The sequence below is a fragment of the Malaclemys terrapin genome, chromosome 1 (assembly GCF_027887155.1).
Source record: "Malaclemys terrapin pileata isolate rMalTer1 chromosome 1, rMalTer1.hap1, whole genome shotgun sequence".
NCBI classification, from domain to species: Eukaryota; Metazoa; Chordata; order Testudines; family Emydidae; genus Malaclemys; species Malaclemys terrapin.
The window spans coordinates 241,805,858-241,820,892 of NC_071505.1; the positions used below are offsets into that span (position 1 = coordinate 241,805,858).

Genomic DNA, 15,035 nt, shown 5'->3' on the forward strand with positions numbered 1-15,035 from the left:
AGATATACTAATATATGTAGCTTTAGAGAAGTATAACCTGAAATCACACAAAGGGGGTTGTATTGCTACAACTACTTCCGTTAAAAAAAAAAAAAAAAAAAAAAAAAAAAGCACACCCCTAGTCCAAATAATCATACTGGTACAAAAAAAAAAGTGTGTGTAGACCAAGCCTTTCTCTGTCTAAAGTAGGAATGTAACTAATGTCTTCAAACATAACCTAACATTTTAAAACATTTGTTGGTTGGGCTTTTTGGTGTAGCTTAGGCCATGACCAAACAAATACTGCTACTCTTCCTCATCTGTGGAAAAGGATCTGGCAAAGAGATGCAAAAGGAGATCGAGATCTCTCTATGCCTCCTTGAGCAATAGGAAGCAGATCGGCTCCTAGATGCTCTGGATGGAGGTCACCAGTATGCCCCATAGAGAAAAGATGGTGCATTATATTGGTAAGGCTGGTTCTGACAGGGTTGACCTGGCCATTGCCATGCCGGAGGTGGATACACTTGGGCTCTTGAGAGTCTCTGGTCTGTAGAGAAACTCTCACCTGGGTGATCTGTGAGATGAAAGGCTCCCTGCTGGATGGAGAAGAGAAGGTGTGTCCTAGTGATGGAGATGAAGAATAAACATCATTGAGAGGCAGCGCTGAGGACTGAGGAGACCTCAGAACTGAGAGTTCAGAAACACACACCAGTACAAAGTGTAGAAACACTGGTGCCAATGGTGGTGCTTGGGACATAGTTATCTTCTCCAAAGAATCAGCCACTACCGACAAGGATTCCATCGATGATGCCAGTGTCAGTACTAGCACCAATGCCAGTATGGATGTCAGTGTTTGGAAGCATACCTAATTACTGAGCGCGGTGTGTGCTTGTCTGGTGCTGAGCCAGAGACTGAACTCACATCACTTGTCCATTTGATGAGTGGGCTTAGTGGGCTTGTTCCCTGAAAAGCAAAGATTTGGGCCTCTATTTATGGGAAGAAAGGCACTGGTGCCGGAAGCCATGCGCATCCCAGTGTTTAGATTTTCCTTGCTTCAGCAAGGAGATGGTAGCAGTCTTCCATGTAAGGGTGGTAATTGGTATCGGGGCACTCCTTGATGCCGGATCCCTACTTGACAATGCAGACGATTTTTTACAGGTACCAACCTTGGGTGTTGCATGCCGCCTGGCAGGGGTACTAGCTGATGTCTGATCAGTTTTGTATATTGATCCTGACCCCTTCGGGTCTCACGCATAGGGTGTTTCCCCCCGGCTCCGCCCAGGCCCCGCCCCCACTCCACCCCTTTCCTCAAGGCCCCACCCCTGCCCTGCTTCTTCCCACCCCTGCTCCACTCCTGCCCTGTCTCTTCCCGCCCAGTTCCGCCCCTTCCCCCGAGCGTGCTGTGCCCTCGCTCCTGACGCCACGAAAGAGCTGATCAGCAGCAGGTAGTAGGCGCTGGGAGGGAGGGGGATGCGCTGATCGATGGGGCCCGCCAGTGGGCAGGAGGCGCTGGGGAGAGGGGGAGGTTCTGGTAGGGGAGCTGCCGGTGGGTGCTCCAGCCCCAGAACTCCCACGGAATCGGCACCTATGGTCTCATGTTCTTCTCATAAATTGCTTGAAGAGATATAGCTTCAGTTGAATGTATCTGGACTGCCTCATTCTTATTGAGCAGTCTTGCACACAGCTTCTCAGAGACAAAACAGAGAGTAGCTGTGGCTGTCAGTGAATGGAATTAATCCATTCAAGATTGAGAGGGGTTGAAATGCAAGGGCTTTGAATCTACCATTTGGCATGTGCAGAGAGCAGAGACACAAATAAAATTTAAGGGGGGGGGGAACTACTTTAAAGGGAGCTAACCCTAACTACCTAATTTGCAACTGAAGTAAATTCCACTAAGGGTAGTGGGTGGACACTACTTGTTCTGTCTTGTTCCCATGTGTACTAAGAGGGAACAGAGGGATGATTGTGATCACTCTGTATTTTCTGTCCTCAGCAGGACCACATGGAGACAGCTGCAAGTCTAATGGACACTGCTATTAAACAGATTTTGATCTCATACAACACATGGCATATGTGTACCTATAGTGGGACCCACACAGACACAGACTCCAAGAAGAACTCTGAGGTATTTGATCAATCCTATAATTAGTTTGGGGGGTTCTTCAGAGTCTTAACTCCATTATCACCTGGTTTTCCAATGGGTGAAAAAAGTTAGCAGTCAAGTAGAATGGGACATAACGCACCTACAAGCAGACTAACTTATAAAATTGTAAAATGGCAGTGTTACGGACTTAACTGCTTTAGAACATTGTTGGGCAAATGTCTTTTCTGAACAAAATTGTAGTATGTGAGCTATGAAAACATCAGTTTTTGGTTACTACTCAACTATATCATACAAGTATTTATAGCAAGGGGCAGGAATGCAGTTATTTAAATTGTATGTTATACTTACAATTAAACTAAACCCTAATATCAAGACTAATAAGTTAACTACAATGTATCATTCAAATCCTAATAACTTCTAAACAACAAGCTTTCCCACTATTCTGAACAGCACCGAAGACAAGTTTCTATTCTAAAGAAGAACTGTAGCAATACCTGCTGCAGGATTGTTCATATTCAGCTATTCTAGTTTGTTTTCTTTCAGGTATAGCTACAGTACTTTACACACTTCCATCATAAGAAGTCTTACAATTCTATTAATATTATGTATTGGTAATTTAGACAATTCCTTTGTTGAATCTGTATGAAATTATCCTAGAAATGTTATGTTTGTTTTTCTGTGAAGATTGAATGCCAACCCCATTCAATTAAAATTGTCTGGAGCACTTTACTACTACTATTTGTTAATTTATGCTAGTCTTTTGCAGTTTTTCCTTTCTGCTCATATAAAAGAGCCATGATTCTGGGCTGTGAAACTTTTGTTCTCTAGTTTACTCCCTCTGTAATTCTTTACATACAGAATGCTATATACAACATGCAATATAAAATTGTACTATATTGTACTAAATGATATAAAGGCTACAAAATTTATTTAAAGCATAATTAAATATTCATAAAATGGAACGCAATGGGCTACTTCTTTTGGATGAAACGAAGCAGCGTTCAGCACTGGATCTAGGGGCAAGTCTGGAAAGTGAAGGAAAAGAGACTTTGCACTTCTCTGATTGGGAGTAATCAGGGCACAACTCTCCCAAAACGCTGCTCTATTCTATGTCACTACAATGGCCCCCAGGGACTATCCAACAGCCAAGGATCATCAGCATTCAGCACTTTGGCCACATACCTTTCAGAATGCCTCATATGACAGAAAAGCACAAGAACAGCCAACTAAATTCCACCCAGGGATTCCTCTAAACAAGACAAATTCCCAGCTGGTTATTTAGGCCACTTTTGTGTCCCTCATGTATCTAACAATGCAACACCCGAGATGGAACAGGGCAGAAGATGGGTCTTTATGTCATGAGCTAATCAAATTATTCACTACATCAAAAATAAAAGTGAATCTGAGCCAAGTTTTGGATTGGATTTGTGTATCTGAAGAACAAGAAAGAAGTGGAAAGTTGACAGGATTTGCCAGGATGCAGAGCAAGGTTTTCCTTGAAGTATGCAAACACATAACCAAGACTGTTTAGATTTTTTCTTTTTAAATATGCAGCAACTCTCAGCCATTTTGAGCAAGACAAAGCCTCAGAATTGGATCGCCTAGTAATAATTTTAGAACGCTGACAGAGCCCGCAAACTGTAGTCAACAGACATGCACATGAATGCACCTTGTACACAGGTTCAGTACAGGATTACGGCATGATACTTATTTCTGTTTACAATTTTACCTATAAACTGAGGGTAAATGAACAAATTTGCTCATTATTAGAAATTATTCAAGGAATTTCTTATTCAAACATATGTCTGTGCATTGTTAGTGAGCTACAGTTCGTAACCATTAGAGTATTTGCTATCCATAACTAGAAATTTATGCTGCATGATTGGTAATCTGAATCGCATGGGATTGGTTCCTATGTCTGGATGGCTCCCAAATTGACAGTTTTCAAGATGGCCACTTGAATACTTCTGAAGTACTTACATATTTTAACAAGTATTCATAACTCTACCTTGCTGTTAGCATTCTTACAAAAACACCGCCTGGACAAACCTAAAAGCAGTCACAAGTGAAAGCTGTTGTAAGCACAGTTGAAGCACATTCAGGGTTTTTATGTGGATCAATGTTGATAAGACTTTTTTCTCATCTCGACTTGCTAACACCAAATGTAAAGTTCCACCTCAGGCTGGAGCTGCGTGAAAAGGGAGACTCCGAACGAGGAAAAGCGAAGCTAATGAATCACTGAACGCTGAGGAATGCGCTTCCATCCTTCGATCTGCTCGCAACGTGGAACGACAGGTCCGCGGGCACAGCCCGAGCCTTCTCCGACTTTGAAAACCAAGCACCGCTTTGAATGGGGGCGTCGCCCGCTCCGTGCGCCTCTAGCTCCCAGCTGAAAGGCAACCCCCCGACACTGCCCCATCCCCCCGCCGCCCCTCAGCGCGGGGCGCTGCCTCTCGTGGCGCGCCCGCCACACACGAGTCTCCCTCGGGGGCATTTTACAAGCTGGTCGCGGGTGACAATGGGGGGAGCAGTGAGAGGGAGGCCGGGGGCTGTGGCGGGCGGTGACTGGGGGGGGAGGCTGGGGCCGGGGCACGTCCCCCCCATGAGGCGCTCGGTGCGGGGGGAGGGGGCCGGCCCCGGCCCGGCAGAGGAAGTTTTTAGGGTGCGGTCGGAGGATGCGGGGAGAAGAGGCGAGAAAGTTTCACGCGCCCCCGTGTAGGACTCACCAGCTGCCGAGTGACCTCGGAGGAAGCCATGACACCGGGCGGCCGCCGCGGGAGGGGGAGGGGAGAGGCGCGCGGGAAGCTCCAGGCGGTTGGAATGTAACCGGCAGCTAGAGGGTCCGCGCGGGGGGGGCGGGGCCAAGCAAACGGGCGGGGAGGGGCGTGGCGCAGGGGGTGGGGTCACGAGGGCGGCTCGAAGGGCGGGGCCGCGCTGTAATCGCTTCGCACCCCTGCCCCGGGGCGATCCCCGCACGCGGCGGGCTGGAGTCTCGGACGTGACGTGAGCGGGCGGGCGGTCCCCGATCCCCCTCCCCCGCCTGTATAATGGGCCGCGAGCCGCCGCACTGATTGAGCCGCTGCCGCATTAGCAAGGGGTGGGGAGCGCTGCGCCGCCGAGCCCTGAGCCGCCGCAGGAGGCAGCCGCGGCGATGTCGGGGCGGCGCTGAGCGTGGGGTGCGATGGCCGAGGAGCCGGCGCTGAGCCCGGAGTCGGTGCTGCGGTTCCTGGCGGCGCGGGGCGGGCGGGCGCGGAACGCGGAGCTGCTGGAGCATTTCCGGGGCTGGCTGAGCCCCCCGGAGCCGGAGCGCCGCGCCCGGGCCCGCCAGCGCTTCAAGGAGCTGGTCAACGCCGTGGCCACCGTGCGCCTGGAGCCCGGCTCCGGCGCCAAGTACGTGCAGCTGCGGCGGCGCTACCGGCCCGCGGGGACCCCGGCTGCGGACAAGCAGGACTCGCCGCCCGGTGACCAGCCCCTCGAACCCGGCGGCAGCGAGGCCGCCGCCCCCCTCGATCCCCCAGCGGCGCCCGGGCCCGAGCCGCTGCCTGACATCGCGGACACCGCCCCCGTAGATCCCCCAGTGGCGCCGGAGCTGCTGCCCAGCATCGCGGTGACCCCTGAGGAGGAGGCGGACTCGGTACAGCAGAGCCGGGACTCCTCGCCTTGCCCCGAGGGGCAGCCGGGGGAGATCGCGCCAGCTACCCCGGGGAAGCCGGGCCCCGAGGATGGGGCGCTTCGGGAGAAGGATCCCCCCAGGTGCCCGCAACAGCTGCCCCAGGTGGGGAGCAGGAGCGACTTGCCCCGGCTGGGCCAGGTGCCCCCGGGCGGCGGCAGGAAGAGGAGCTCGCGGCACAATGTGGCCCGGGGGCTGCAGCCGGGGCACGGCGCAGAGGAGCCGCTTGCCCCTGCCCGGCTTGCCGAGGAGGAGGGGGCCGAGGCCGGTTCCGGCTCTCCCTGCTCCCCGGGTAGCTCCGGCGGGGGTGCCACCCCTAGGTCCAGCCGTAAGAACTTCCGCGAGTTGATGATGGGCAGCTCCCCCCAGCTGAAACGGAGTTTCTTCCCCGGGGCCCCCCGAGCCCGCGGGGTGGACTCGGACAGCGCCTCGCTGGCCTCCTCCTCCGCCGAGGAAGAGAGCGGCGGGGGGAGCTCGGTGGCGCTGGACCCCCTGGAGCACGCCTGGATGCTGTCAGCCGCGGACGGCAGGTGGGAGAGCCTGGAGGGGTTGCTGAGCAGCGAGCCGGGGCTGCTCTCCAAGCGCGACTTCATCACCGGCTTCACTTGCCTGCACTGGGCCGCCAAGCACGGGCGCCACGAGCTGCTCGCCATGCTCGTCAATTTCGCTCACAAGCAGCGGCTGCTCATCAACATCAACGCGCGCACCAGCGGCGGGTATACGGCGCTGCACCTGGCGGCCATGCACGGCCATCTGGAAGTGGTCAAGCTGCTTGTGGGGGCCTACGACGCAGACGTGGATGTCAGGGACTACAGCGGCCGCAAGGCTTCCAACTACCTGAGCCAGAGCACCACGGAGGAGATGCGGAGCCTGGTGGGGGCCCTGCAGGAGGAGGGCGAGGGCGCCGCGGGCAACGAGAGCGGGCGCTGGAGACTCTCCAAGGTGCTCCCCTCCAACCTCATTACCTACAAACTCTCCCACCACCACCAGGGTGAGGAGGCTGAGTCCAGCGAAGGGGCAGCGGCCCTGGGCAAGGGCAAGGAGATGAGTAGGAAAGCCTCAACTAGCGGCAGGATGAAACCACGGCTCAACAAAATCCGATTTCGCACCCAGATTATCCACACCACCCCCTCTTTCCGAGGGGAGGCTGAGGAGGAGGAGGAGCAGGAGGAGAAGCCACTGAGAACGTCCTTCAAACTCAGACCCAAATCCAATGTTTTCGGTTAAGCAGAGAAATAAGCAGTATTTAAATCAGGTGTGTGACATGCTCCTGAACCCATTGAGCATGTAGTGCAGAAGAGAGGTGGTGTTTGCAGGCCTGTGTGAGTGACAATCCCTCATCCAGACTCATGCATTCTCCGGAGATAAAGCAAAATGTCTTGTTTTAACTTCTGAGTTTCATGAAGTGTAAATATCTGCAGGGCTCTTGGGATTTAGCAGTTTCCAGGAAATAGCTGCTTCAAGCCAAGCAATGGGGGGCTTCACATACTTAAGAGCTGTTTCCTTACAAGTACAGCCAGGGGCAGTGGGTCTGTAAAGAAGTGCTGGGTGTGTAAAATCTGCAGGCCCCTTCTTTTTAGAAGCTAAGCATCAGGGTCTGGTGTATTTATACTTTGGTTTTAAAGTGAGTTGGAGGGGAGCCATGAGAATCCAAAACTTTACATTTCACTACTAGATTATCAACTGGTACTATATATTACTCTTCATGGACAGCTAACTATTTAAGTAGAATTTCTTAAATACATTCATGTATTTTTTTTAAAGTCTCTCTTTTTCTAATGGCAATACCACAGGATTAAATAGTTAAGTACAATACGTGGCTGGTGTGTTGAAACTGCTCTGCTGACTGTCAGGATGTCTGTAGACATTTGGGCTCCGGTCCTCAAAGACTTAAGATCAGTCTTAACTTTACCTGTTCAAATCACATAATTCAAATATGGAAGTCAATGGGATGGGTTACAAAGGGTATAGTTAAGCTTGGTGTAAGTCTTTGCTGCTTAATTGAGGTACTACTGAACTCTATTAGAATTGGAATGCTAATGCAGAATATAGTAGCATGAATGAAAGGTCTTTTATACATTGAATAACTACTAATTTCTGTATCCAAGCAATTTTTCTTTTATAATCACTGTGAACTCTCAAATACTACATCTAGTACCATTTGAGTTATTGATCTTTGATCTGTCGCCAACACTACACTAGAGTAATAGCAACATATTTTCAGTTGATATAATTATTTTTATTCATGTAAAACTAGGTAATTATGCCACACATCTCCTCCAAGAAAATCACTTTCCTTAAAAAGGAGTATAGATGCTGTTGTATGAGAGCTTCATAAAACTAATAAGATATTGAAATGCTATAGTACTGTTCTATGCATTCAATAATTGTGTGCTGTAGTATCTACTGGCTCCTTCAGTGTAGTATATGCAGAAATGCTTACAAACTATGGTAGGGTGAAGGACCTAGGAACTCTTTTCTAAGGCCATCTCTGTACCTGTTTGTTTAGTGTATTGAGTAAAAGCTGCTTAATGAGAGAGTTTGATTTTTTTTTTTTAAAGTAGTGTGGCAACATTCAGATTCTGACTCTCTAGTAAAACTGATTAAAAATCAAATCTCTCTAGTTTGAAACTTCAAAATCCTTCCTGTCTCTAAAAAAAACAAAACCCAAACAAATGCACTGGAAATTCTCAAAGTAATTGTTTGAGAAATTCTCAATCTCAGACAGGTCTATTCTAAACTTGTTCTATACAGTCTTCAGAACTTTATTGGTTTATCTGCTGTTCAGGTCAGTAATTCCTGCAAATCTTGGAAGGCATACTTAGTTAAAATAGCCTTTCTTCAAAAAGAGAGGCATTGTGCTGGTCCTACATCATGGATGCAGCTGGCCATTGAATCATCTGTGCATAAATGTCAAAATACTGCCAATGAAAAATGTTTAAGTTACACTATCTTGTAATGTATGTGCATATTTGTAAAATCTTATCAAGAGTATGTGACTTTAGAAATGCATAAAATCTAAATCTGAGGCACTAGTTAACTTCATGCTGCAAGGGCTAGAAATCAGTATATTGGGGGAGTTGCTCCTGAAAGATCTGTGCTTCTCCTGTTGACAGCTTTCTGCATTTTGGTAGCAATAGCATGAGTGCCTGCAATAGATAAATAAGGTAGATGTGGGGGAGGACTTTGCCACAGATCACTTTCCAGATTTTGCATGACTGTTGACCTTAGTAAGCTATGATAGTCACATAGGTAGGCAATTGATACTATGCCAAACTGTTACTAGAAAAACTGACCTTGATGAGCAGTTTAATCTATTTTACACATTATTTAGGTTCAGGTCATTGTTTTTGTTCAGAAACACTAAAAATCATGGGGGTGTTAACTTTATAATCTATAAGATATAATGTAAAATTCCATTTGCCTTCACTTATAGTTGTACACTACAAACATGGGTATATTCAGTCCTGAAAAGCACTTTCATTCATATGTATATGGGGCAGGGCTAACAGTCTTCCCTCAGCCCTTTCTGCCAGCATATAACTTGGTGCAACAAGAACTGGGTGTTTCAAAGGGGGAAGTGCACTTGAGAACTAGGTACTTGCTGTTTAAACTTTCTGCAGTGCAGAAATAAAATCTTTCTACTAGATTTTCTGTAAAGCAAGCTGAAGGTTTGTTACATTTACAAGCTTCTAGCTTGAGGCTCCTTGAGTACTATATTTCTAAGTGGACACCCATTTCATGCTACTACCTATTTCCAAATCTCGACTTTATTAACCATTAGTGTAGCAGTTATGAAGCTTTGTGTATCTTTCATTTTGACTGAGTCAGGTGTTGAGCTTTTCACGTGTAGATCTGATAGAGAATTGCACAAAAAATATATAATCTTTAATTGGTATTCTCTTGGTGATAGGGGAAATACTTTAGACTGTTGAGATTTTGGACTACTGCAGCACTCTTCAAATTGTGTTCCAATTGGTCCATTGAAATGTATCTTAATATCTGCAAAAAAAGGTAGAAACTCACTATTAACTGGGAGAACCAGTAAAAATTTGAAATTTGCAGTTGGTAAATGTGCATCACCATGTAATTCAGTTTTAGTTTTAATTTGATACTTCACAACACACTAGTAAATGGCTGTAATATGTCTAAAAAAAGTAATGAAGTCTTAGTGATATAAGACCTCCCCACAACACTAAAAAAATCTGAGTTGTGGTGGCACACATGATTAGTACACTATGGTGAATTAAAGTGCAAAATTAGCAAGGTTCTACTGTAATTATTCCAAATGGCTAGCTAATCAAATTTCTGCTTGTGCTATGGGACTAAAGACTTCTATTTCACCCCTTGGCTTTCACATTCCACTCCCCCCCACCACCATCCCGCTCCTTTTATTTGAGCTAAAACAAGTTTCTCTGTGGGGAAGGAGGTTACTCTTGATACCTTTGTTTCAGGTTATTCATAGTCAACTGGTACTCTTAAATGTATGTATTTGAATTAGCAAATGTATTGCTGAAGAAGATGTGAATTGAACTAAAACAACTTGTATGGTACAAAAAACTGGAGCATTTACTAGTGGGTTTTTTATGGTACTCTTGAAATATTGAATGTTTTTATCCTTTATTCAGTTTTTATGATGGTGTGATGCAGCAAGCCTGTAACTTAACCATTTGATCACTTGTATTGTATCTTTGCCTGAAATATTAGAGGTCTGGATGCCTGTCAGTTTTTAATACAAGGGTTTTTTTTATGGGTGTCCTTCTGAATGGATATTTGAGCTAAGAATCTGCAAAAGTCAAACTTTCATTTTACTGAAATAAACAAATGCCAGTGAGTTGTGTTTTTTGCTTTAACTTATTTGTGTATCAGATTGCTAATTTCAAATTGGTCTGTAGAACCAGTACTCTTTTTTTTCTGCTTTTAATCACCAAAATAACTGATGGGATATAACTCTTGAAGCACTAGCAAGTGGGGTGGGAGGGCGGGAATACAGTCTGTTCTTTGTAAGACAGTAACCATTTTTGCTGGCTATTAAGTACTCTTGAGTAGTTCACTTTAAAGTTAATCAAGTGCCCTTGAAGTTATCCACAGTAGATAGGACTGGCCTTTTAAACAAAAGGCAACCTCATTTAACTGTTGCCCTGAACCTGCTGTTTTTGTGCAATCAAAACTGACTTTGGAAGGATAAATATACCTAAATAGTAGTCCTGACAGTCTCCTAGAACACAATACCAAAGTAATAGACCAAAGCTTGTTCACTAAGCCTTTCCAACACATTCGTTAATAGGAAGTACATTCTGTTCACATATGAGACTGCGGTTTTCAGTTTGTGTAAACTTTTTTCTATCACTATGGATAAATCTGTGTATGCACATATAATCATACTACTAGTAACTGCCATGTCTACCCCATTTGCTGATTTTTAGGGCTCTAGTCGAGATGAAGGAGCAATGCTGATTACTGTACATACCATCTCTATTTCTAGCTCACTCTTCTTTGCTGTTTTTCCTTCTCCCCATAATGGGTCCTGATGGCGGTGAGACAATTGGCAGGCTTGCTGGCTAGCCACTTTCTTCCTTTCACTTACACACATGAGGGGTGAAGACTACTCTTGTAGTGCGATGGGTACAGCTGTTCTCCCATTGAAAGATAAACGAGATGTGATCAGCTGATCTGATCTTGCCAGGAGGCCTTAACCTACCCTTTTGTTACAGTTATTGGGTTGGAGGAGAAGCAGGTGAGGCCACAGCACAAAAGTGTTAGTAGTTTTTGTAGAAAACTCTTGCTGGGTGAAGCTACTTTGCCCATCTCTAGTTCCCACTACCTGCACAACTGTTGGCCCTGCCAATCCATCTGTTGTCCTGAACAGACACTTTAACAAGTCCAATTGTGTGACTTTAAGTGATAGCTGTAAATCTGATGCTCCTGGGAGTTAAATGACAAAGATTAGGAAACTAAATGTCACAAAGATTAGGTTAAATACATCAAGATGCTTTCCTTTTCTCTATCCTTGCCATGTAATCAACAGGTGGTATTCCTTACCCTTGGATGTACTGGTGAATCTACCTGATTAGAATGCAAGTGTCAGTGCTTTTATAGGAACAGTGTGGTTTCCTTAGGAGAAGAGGAAATCAATGCAATTAAACTTAATTATGGGGATTTATTGCTGATAGCTCTATTTGGGGAAATATTCTTGACCTTGGGGCATATTTGCAGACCACTTTAAGTTTTACTTTTGCCTTTGCTTGGAAAAGTTGAGTAGGGTCATCTTTTAGGGTTGTCTCACCAGATCAATTGATGGAGGGGAGGAAGGACAAGAGTAGGCCCCAGTTTGTGTTTCTGTCAAACATGGTCTGTTGTATAAATTAAGGGGTTAATCTGGGAAATGTTCTAGAGACTAAACTGACCAACTTCTGTTTAAAACTTGCATTAGATTTGATGATACTCAAAGGTAAAGATTAAAGTAGCCCCTGTTTACCAACTCCTTTTGTCTTAAACATAGCATCTGAAACTAATTGTTTTCGCTCCTGCAGAAGACTGATTTTAATACAGAGAGAGATCTAACTTGCTGAATACTGTTACAAAAAAATTAAATAGTACGTTTGCAAATATTGTGGAAGGTACAATACTTGTTAGACCACTTTTATATCTGTTTATCCTTTCACTTAATTCCTACTTCAATATAAATGAACTAATAAATACAAAGAAGATTCTTAGTAAGTCCAATTCAAATCTAATTTTATTTCTCTTGCCAGCATCTTTCAGTACAGCCAACCATACTGCAGAAGTCTAAACAATTAATTCTTCTGTATTTGGTGTGGTCATAGTTGTTACATGATATTGTTACATTAAATGTATTACAATGAAGATCTGGGTCACAAACTGCTTTCTGAAAAGTCCAATAAACCAGTGCAATGTTCCTCTTTGCTTGCTACAGCATCTTAAAATAAATGTGTATAACCATTTTTGTGCATGCAAATATCAACTAAATAAGTAACCTGTTTTATCTAGGACCACTTAGGATACAGAATTTTTAAAAGTTGCTATTAAGCTACAGCTGACACTGAATGGATGCTTTGTCTAGCACAGTTAAGGCTAAAAAAACCCTCTAACAATGCCTATTTAAAAAAAAAAAAAAAACATACTACACCTAAGCTTTTGAAATGTAACATGCCACATCTTGCTGCAGCATCTCTTCCAACCTTTTTGGAGTAAATAGTTTTTTATCTTGTACATGCTTTTCTATGTTTCTAGTCCGGTAAAGAACTCAGAACACATTAAAAGTTTGCAGTTGACTCTTTGTGAGTTAATGGCTAGAGAACTGGAATGGACTCAAGACCTGGGTTTTATTCCTGGCTCTCATGCTGGGTGGCCCTGGGCAAGTCACTTCACCTCGCTTAGATTTCCCATCTGTAAAATAGGATTAATGACCAGGGTTCTCAAAGTGGGGGTCAGGACCCCTCAGGGGCTTGCAAGGTTATTACAGGGGGGAGGGGTCACAAGTGGTCATCCTCCATCCCAAACCCCACTTTGCCTCCAGCATTTATAATGGTGTTAAATTAAAAACGCTTTTTGTATATTTATAAGGGGGATCGCACTCAGAGGCTTGCTATGTGAAAGGGATCACCAGTACAAAAAGTTTGAGAGCCACTAATTAATGAGCTCCCTTGTAAATCTCAAAAGCACTTTACTAATGAAAAGTGCTATGTAAGAGCCACCTATTGCAACTTTTCCTTCAGTCTGCATTGTGATCTTCATAGTCTGATGGGCATGAATTGTTTGGTTTTTTTTTTTTTTTTTTTAAGTTGGCATTTCCTTAACTCTTAAAGGTTTGTGGTATATCCCTTAACTACCCTTCAGTACCATTTTTGTCTTAGATCTGTGGTTTTCTCAGTTCTCAGAAGGCGCGGTCTATGTGTATTGAACAAATATAAAAAATTAACAGGTTTTAGGAGGTAGAAATACAAACGGATGTTTCAGATCATAAAATCTCAGCATTAATAATATTTAAAACAAACTTATGTTCCTGAGAAGTTTATGGGGAGAATGCAGGGCACTGCACATTGGTGGAGCAGTAACAGTAATGTTTGGCCCTAGAAGACCTGTATCTCTAGCAATACAATTTATCTCAAAATGGCCAGCAACTGCAATTTCAGCTTTTGTCTGACTCTTCAGGGTCAGAGGGACATGGGCCTGGTCTCAGTTTCTCTTTGTGTGTTTAAAAAAAACTTCAAACCCACCCTCTCACCTGGGGTGACTATCTCTCTAATGACATCTCTCTCTTCTCACTGTGTATGCAAAGCTGAACTAAGGTCATTGGCACTTCATGAGACTAAAGCTTTTCTTTAAACATTTCAGACATCAAATAGGTTAGGGTTTTTTCCATTTCAGAAATTGACTTTAATTGCACTTTAGAGACTGTTATTCTTAATTAAAATACAACTCCTTCAGGGCCTGAACTCCATGTCTGAAAACTAGGTACTGAGGCTTTAGTTAACAAGTCTTACCGAAACTGATTCAGCTTACAGAAAGATTTCTCCAAGCTGGCAGCTGCTTTTTTGGGGGGGCGCAGAGTATTTTCAAGTGATGAGAACTAGTGTTCAAACTAGTACAAATATTTAAATGTGAGTGTTCTCCCTTGCAAAGGGTATTCATCTTTCATAGAGACCTTCCTCAACAATTTAATGAAAATATGGCCACTTACTGTGTCTTTTGCTTCTGTGCTTGGAGTACAAAGAAAAACCATAGAATTGTTAGAACTATAAAAATCTCAGTAGATAGGGTAATTTTACACCACATACAAGGAATTGGTGTTAAAGGTGTAACATGGACATACAGATAAACTTCCGCTCTTTGTATTAGACGTATGGTTTGGATTTTCTAGTGGGTGTTTCCCCACAGCTTGAAGGGGTAATGTTTTCACTCCCTAGGGAAGTAGGTGTATGCAAAAGTGGGAGGAGTCACCCCACTGCCACCTGGAAGGCTGCCATCATTACTACATTTTTCTGAGTGAGAGCAGTAACAACAAATCCTCTCTGGGCTCCCTTAGAGCCTGCCTAGGAACAGTGTGGACTTTGAATCTATTCTTCTCCCTGGCCTCTGCCCCAGCAGAAGAAAGTCATTTACCATTACACCTCTGTACTAGGCAGACTTTTCCTGGGAGAGTGAATCAGGCTCAGCTGTGATGTTGGGCCTCTTTTCCTCATCTGGCTTAGTATATTCACAGTCTTGCTTCAGAAGGTGGTCGGTTGGCTGACTGAACAAATGACTAGCTGGATATAA

The 15,035-nt window shown here is 44.9% G+C and overlaps 2 protein-coding genes across 4 annotated transcripts in view; one reads left to right on the forward strand and one right to left on the reverse strand.

The window, feature by feature from the left end:
• SEPTIN10 (septin 10) overlaps nucleotides 1–4,924 on the reverse strand; it is a 52,661-nt gene extending 47,737 nt beyond the window's left edge. For all 3 annotated transcript variants that reach the window (XM_054010810.1, XM_054010801.1, XM_054010818.1), the window contains exon 1: nucleotides 4,810–4,924. In XM_054010810.1, coding sequence (XP_053866785.1) covers nucleotides 4,810–4,839 — 30 coding nt within the window. In that variant the 5' untranslated portion in view covers nucleotides 4,840–4,924. The remainder of the gene's footprint in view (nucleotides 1–4,809) is intronic.
• An 89-nt stretch (nucleotides 4,925–5,013) lies between these two features.
• On the forward strand, nucleotides 5,014–10,587 carry SOWAHC (sosondowah ankyrin repeat domain family member C). The gene has a single exon (XM_054010789.1). It carries the CDS (start codon nucleotides 5,265–5,267, stop codon nucleotides 6,978–6,980), a length of 1,716 nt encoding a protein of 571 aa, XP_053866764.1. The 5' UTR covers nucleotides 5,014–5,264; the 3' UTR covers nucleotides 6,981–10,587.
• The last annotated feature ends 4,448 nt before the right edge of the window (nucleotides 10,588–15,035 follow it).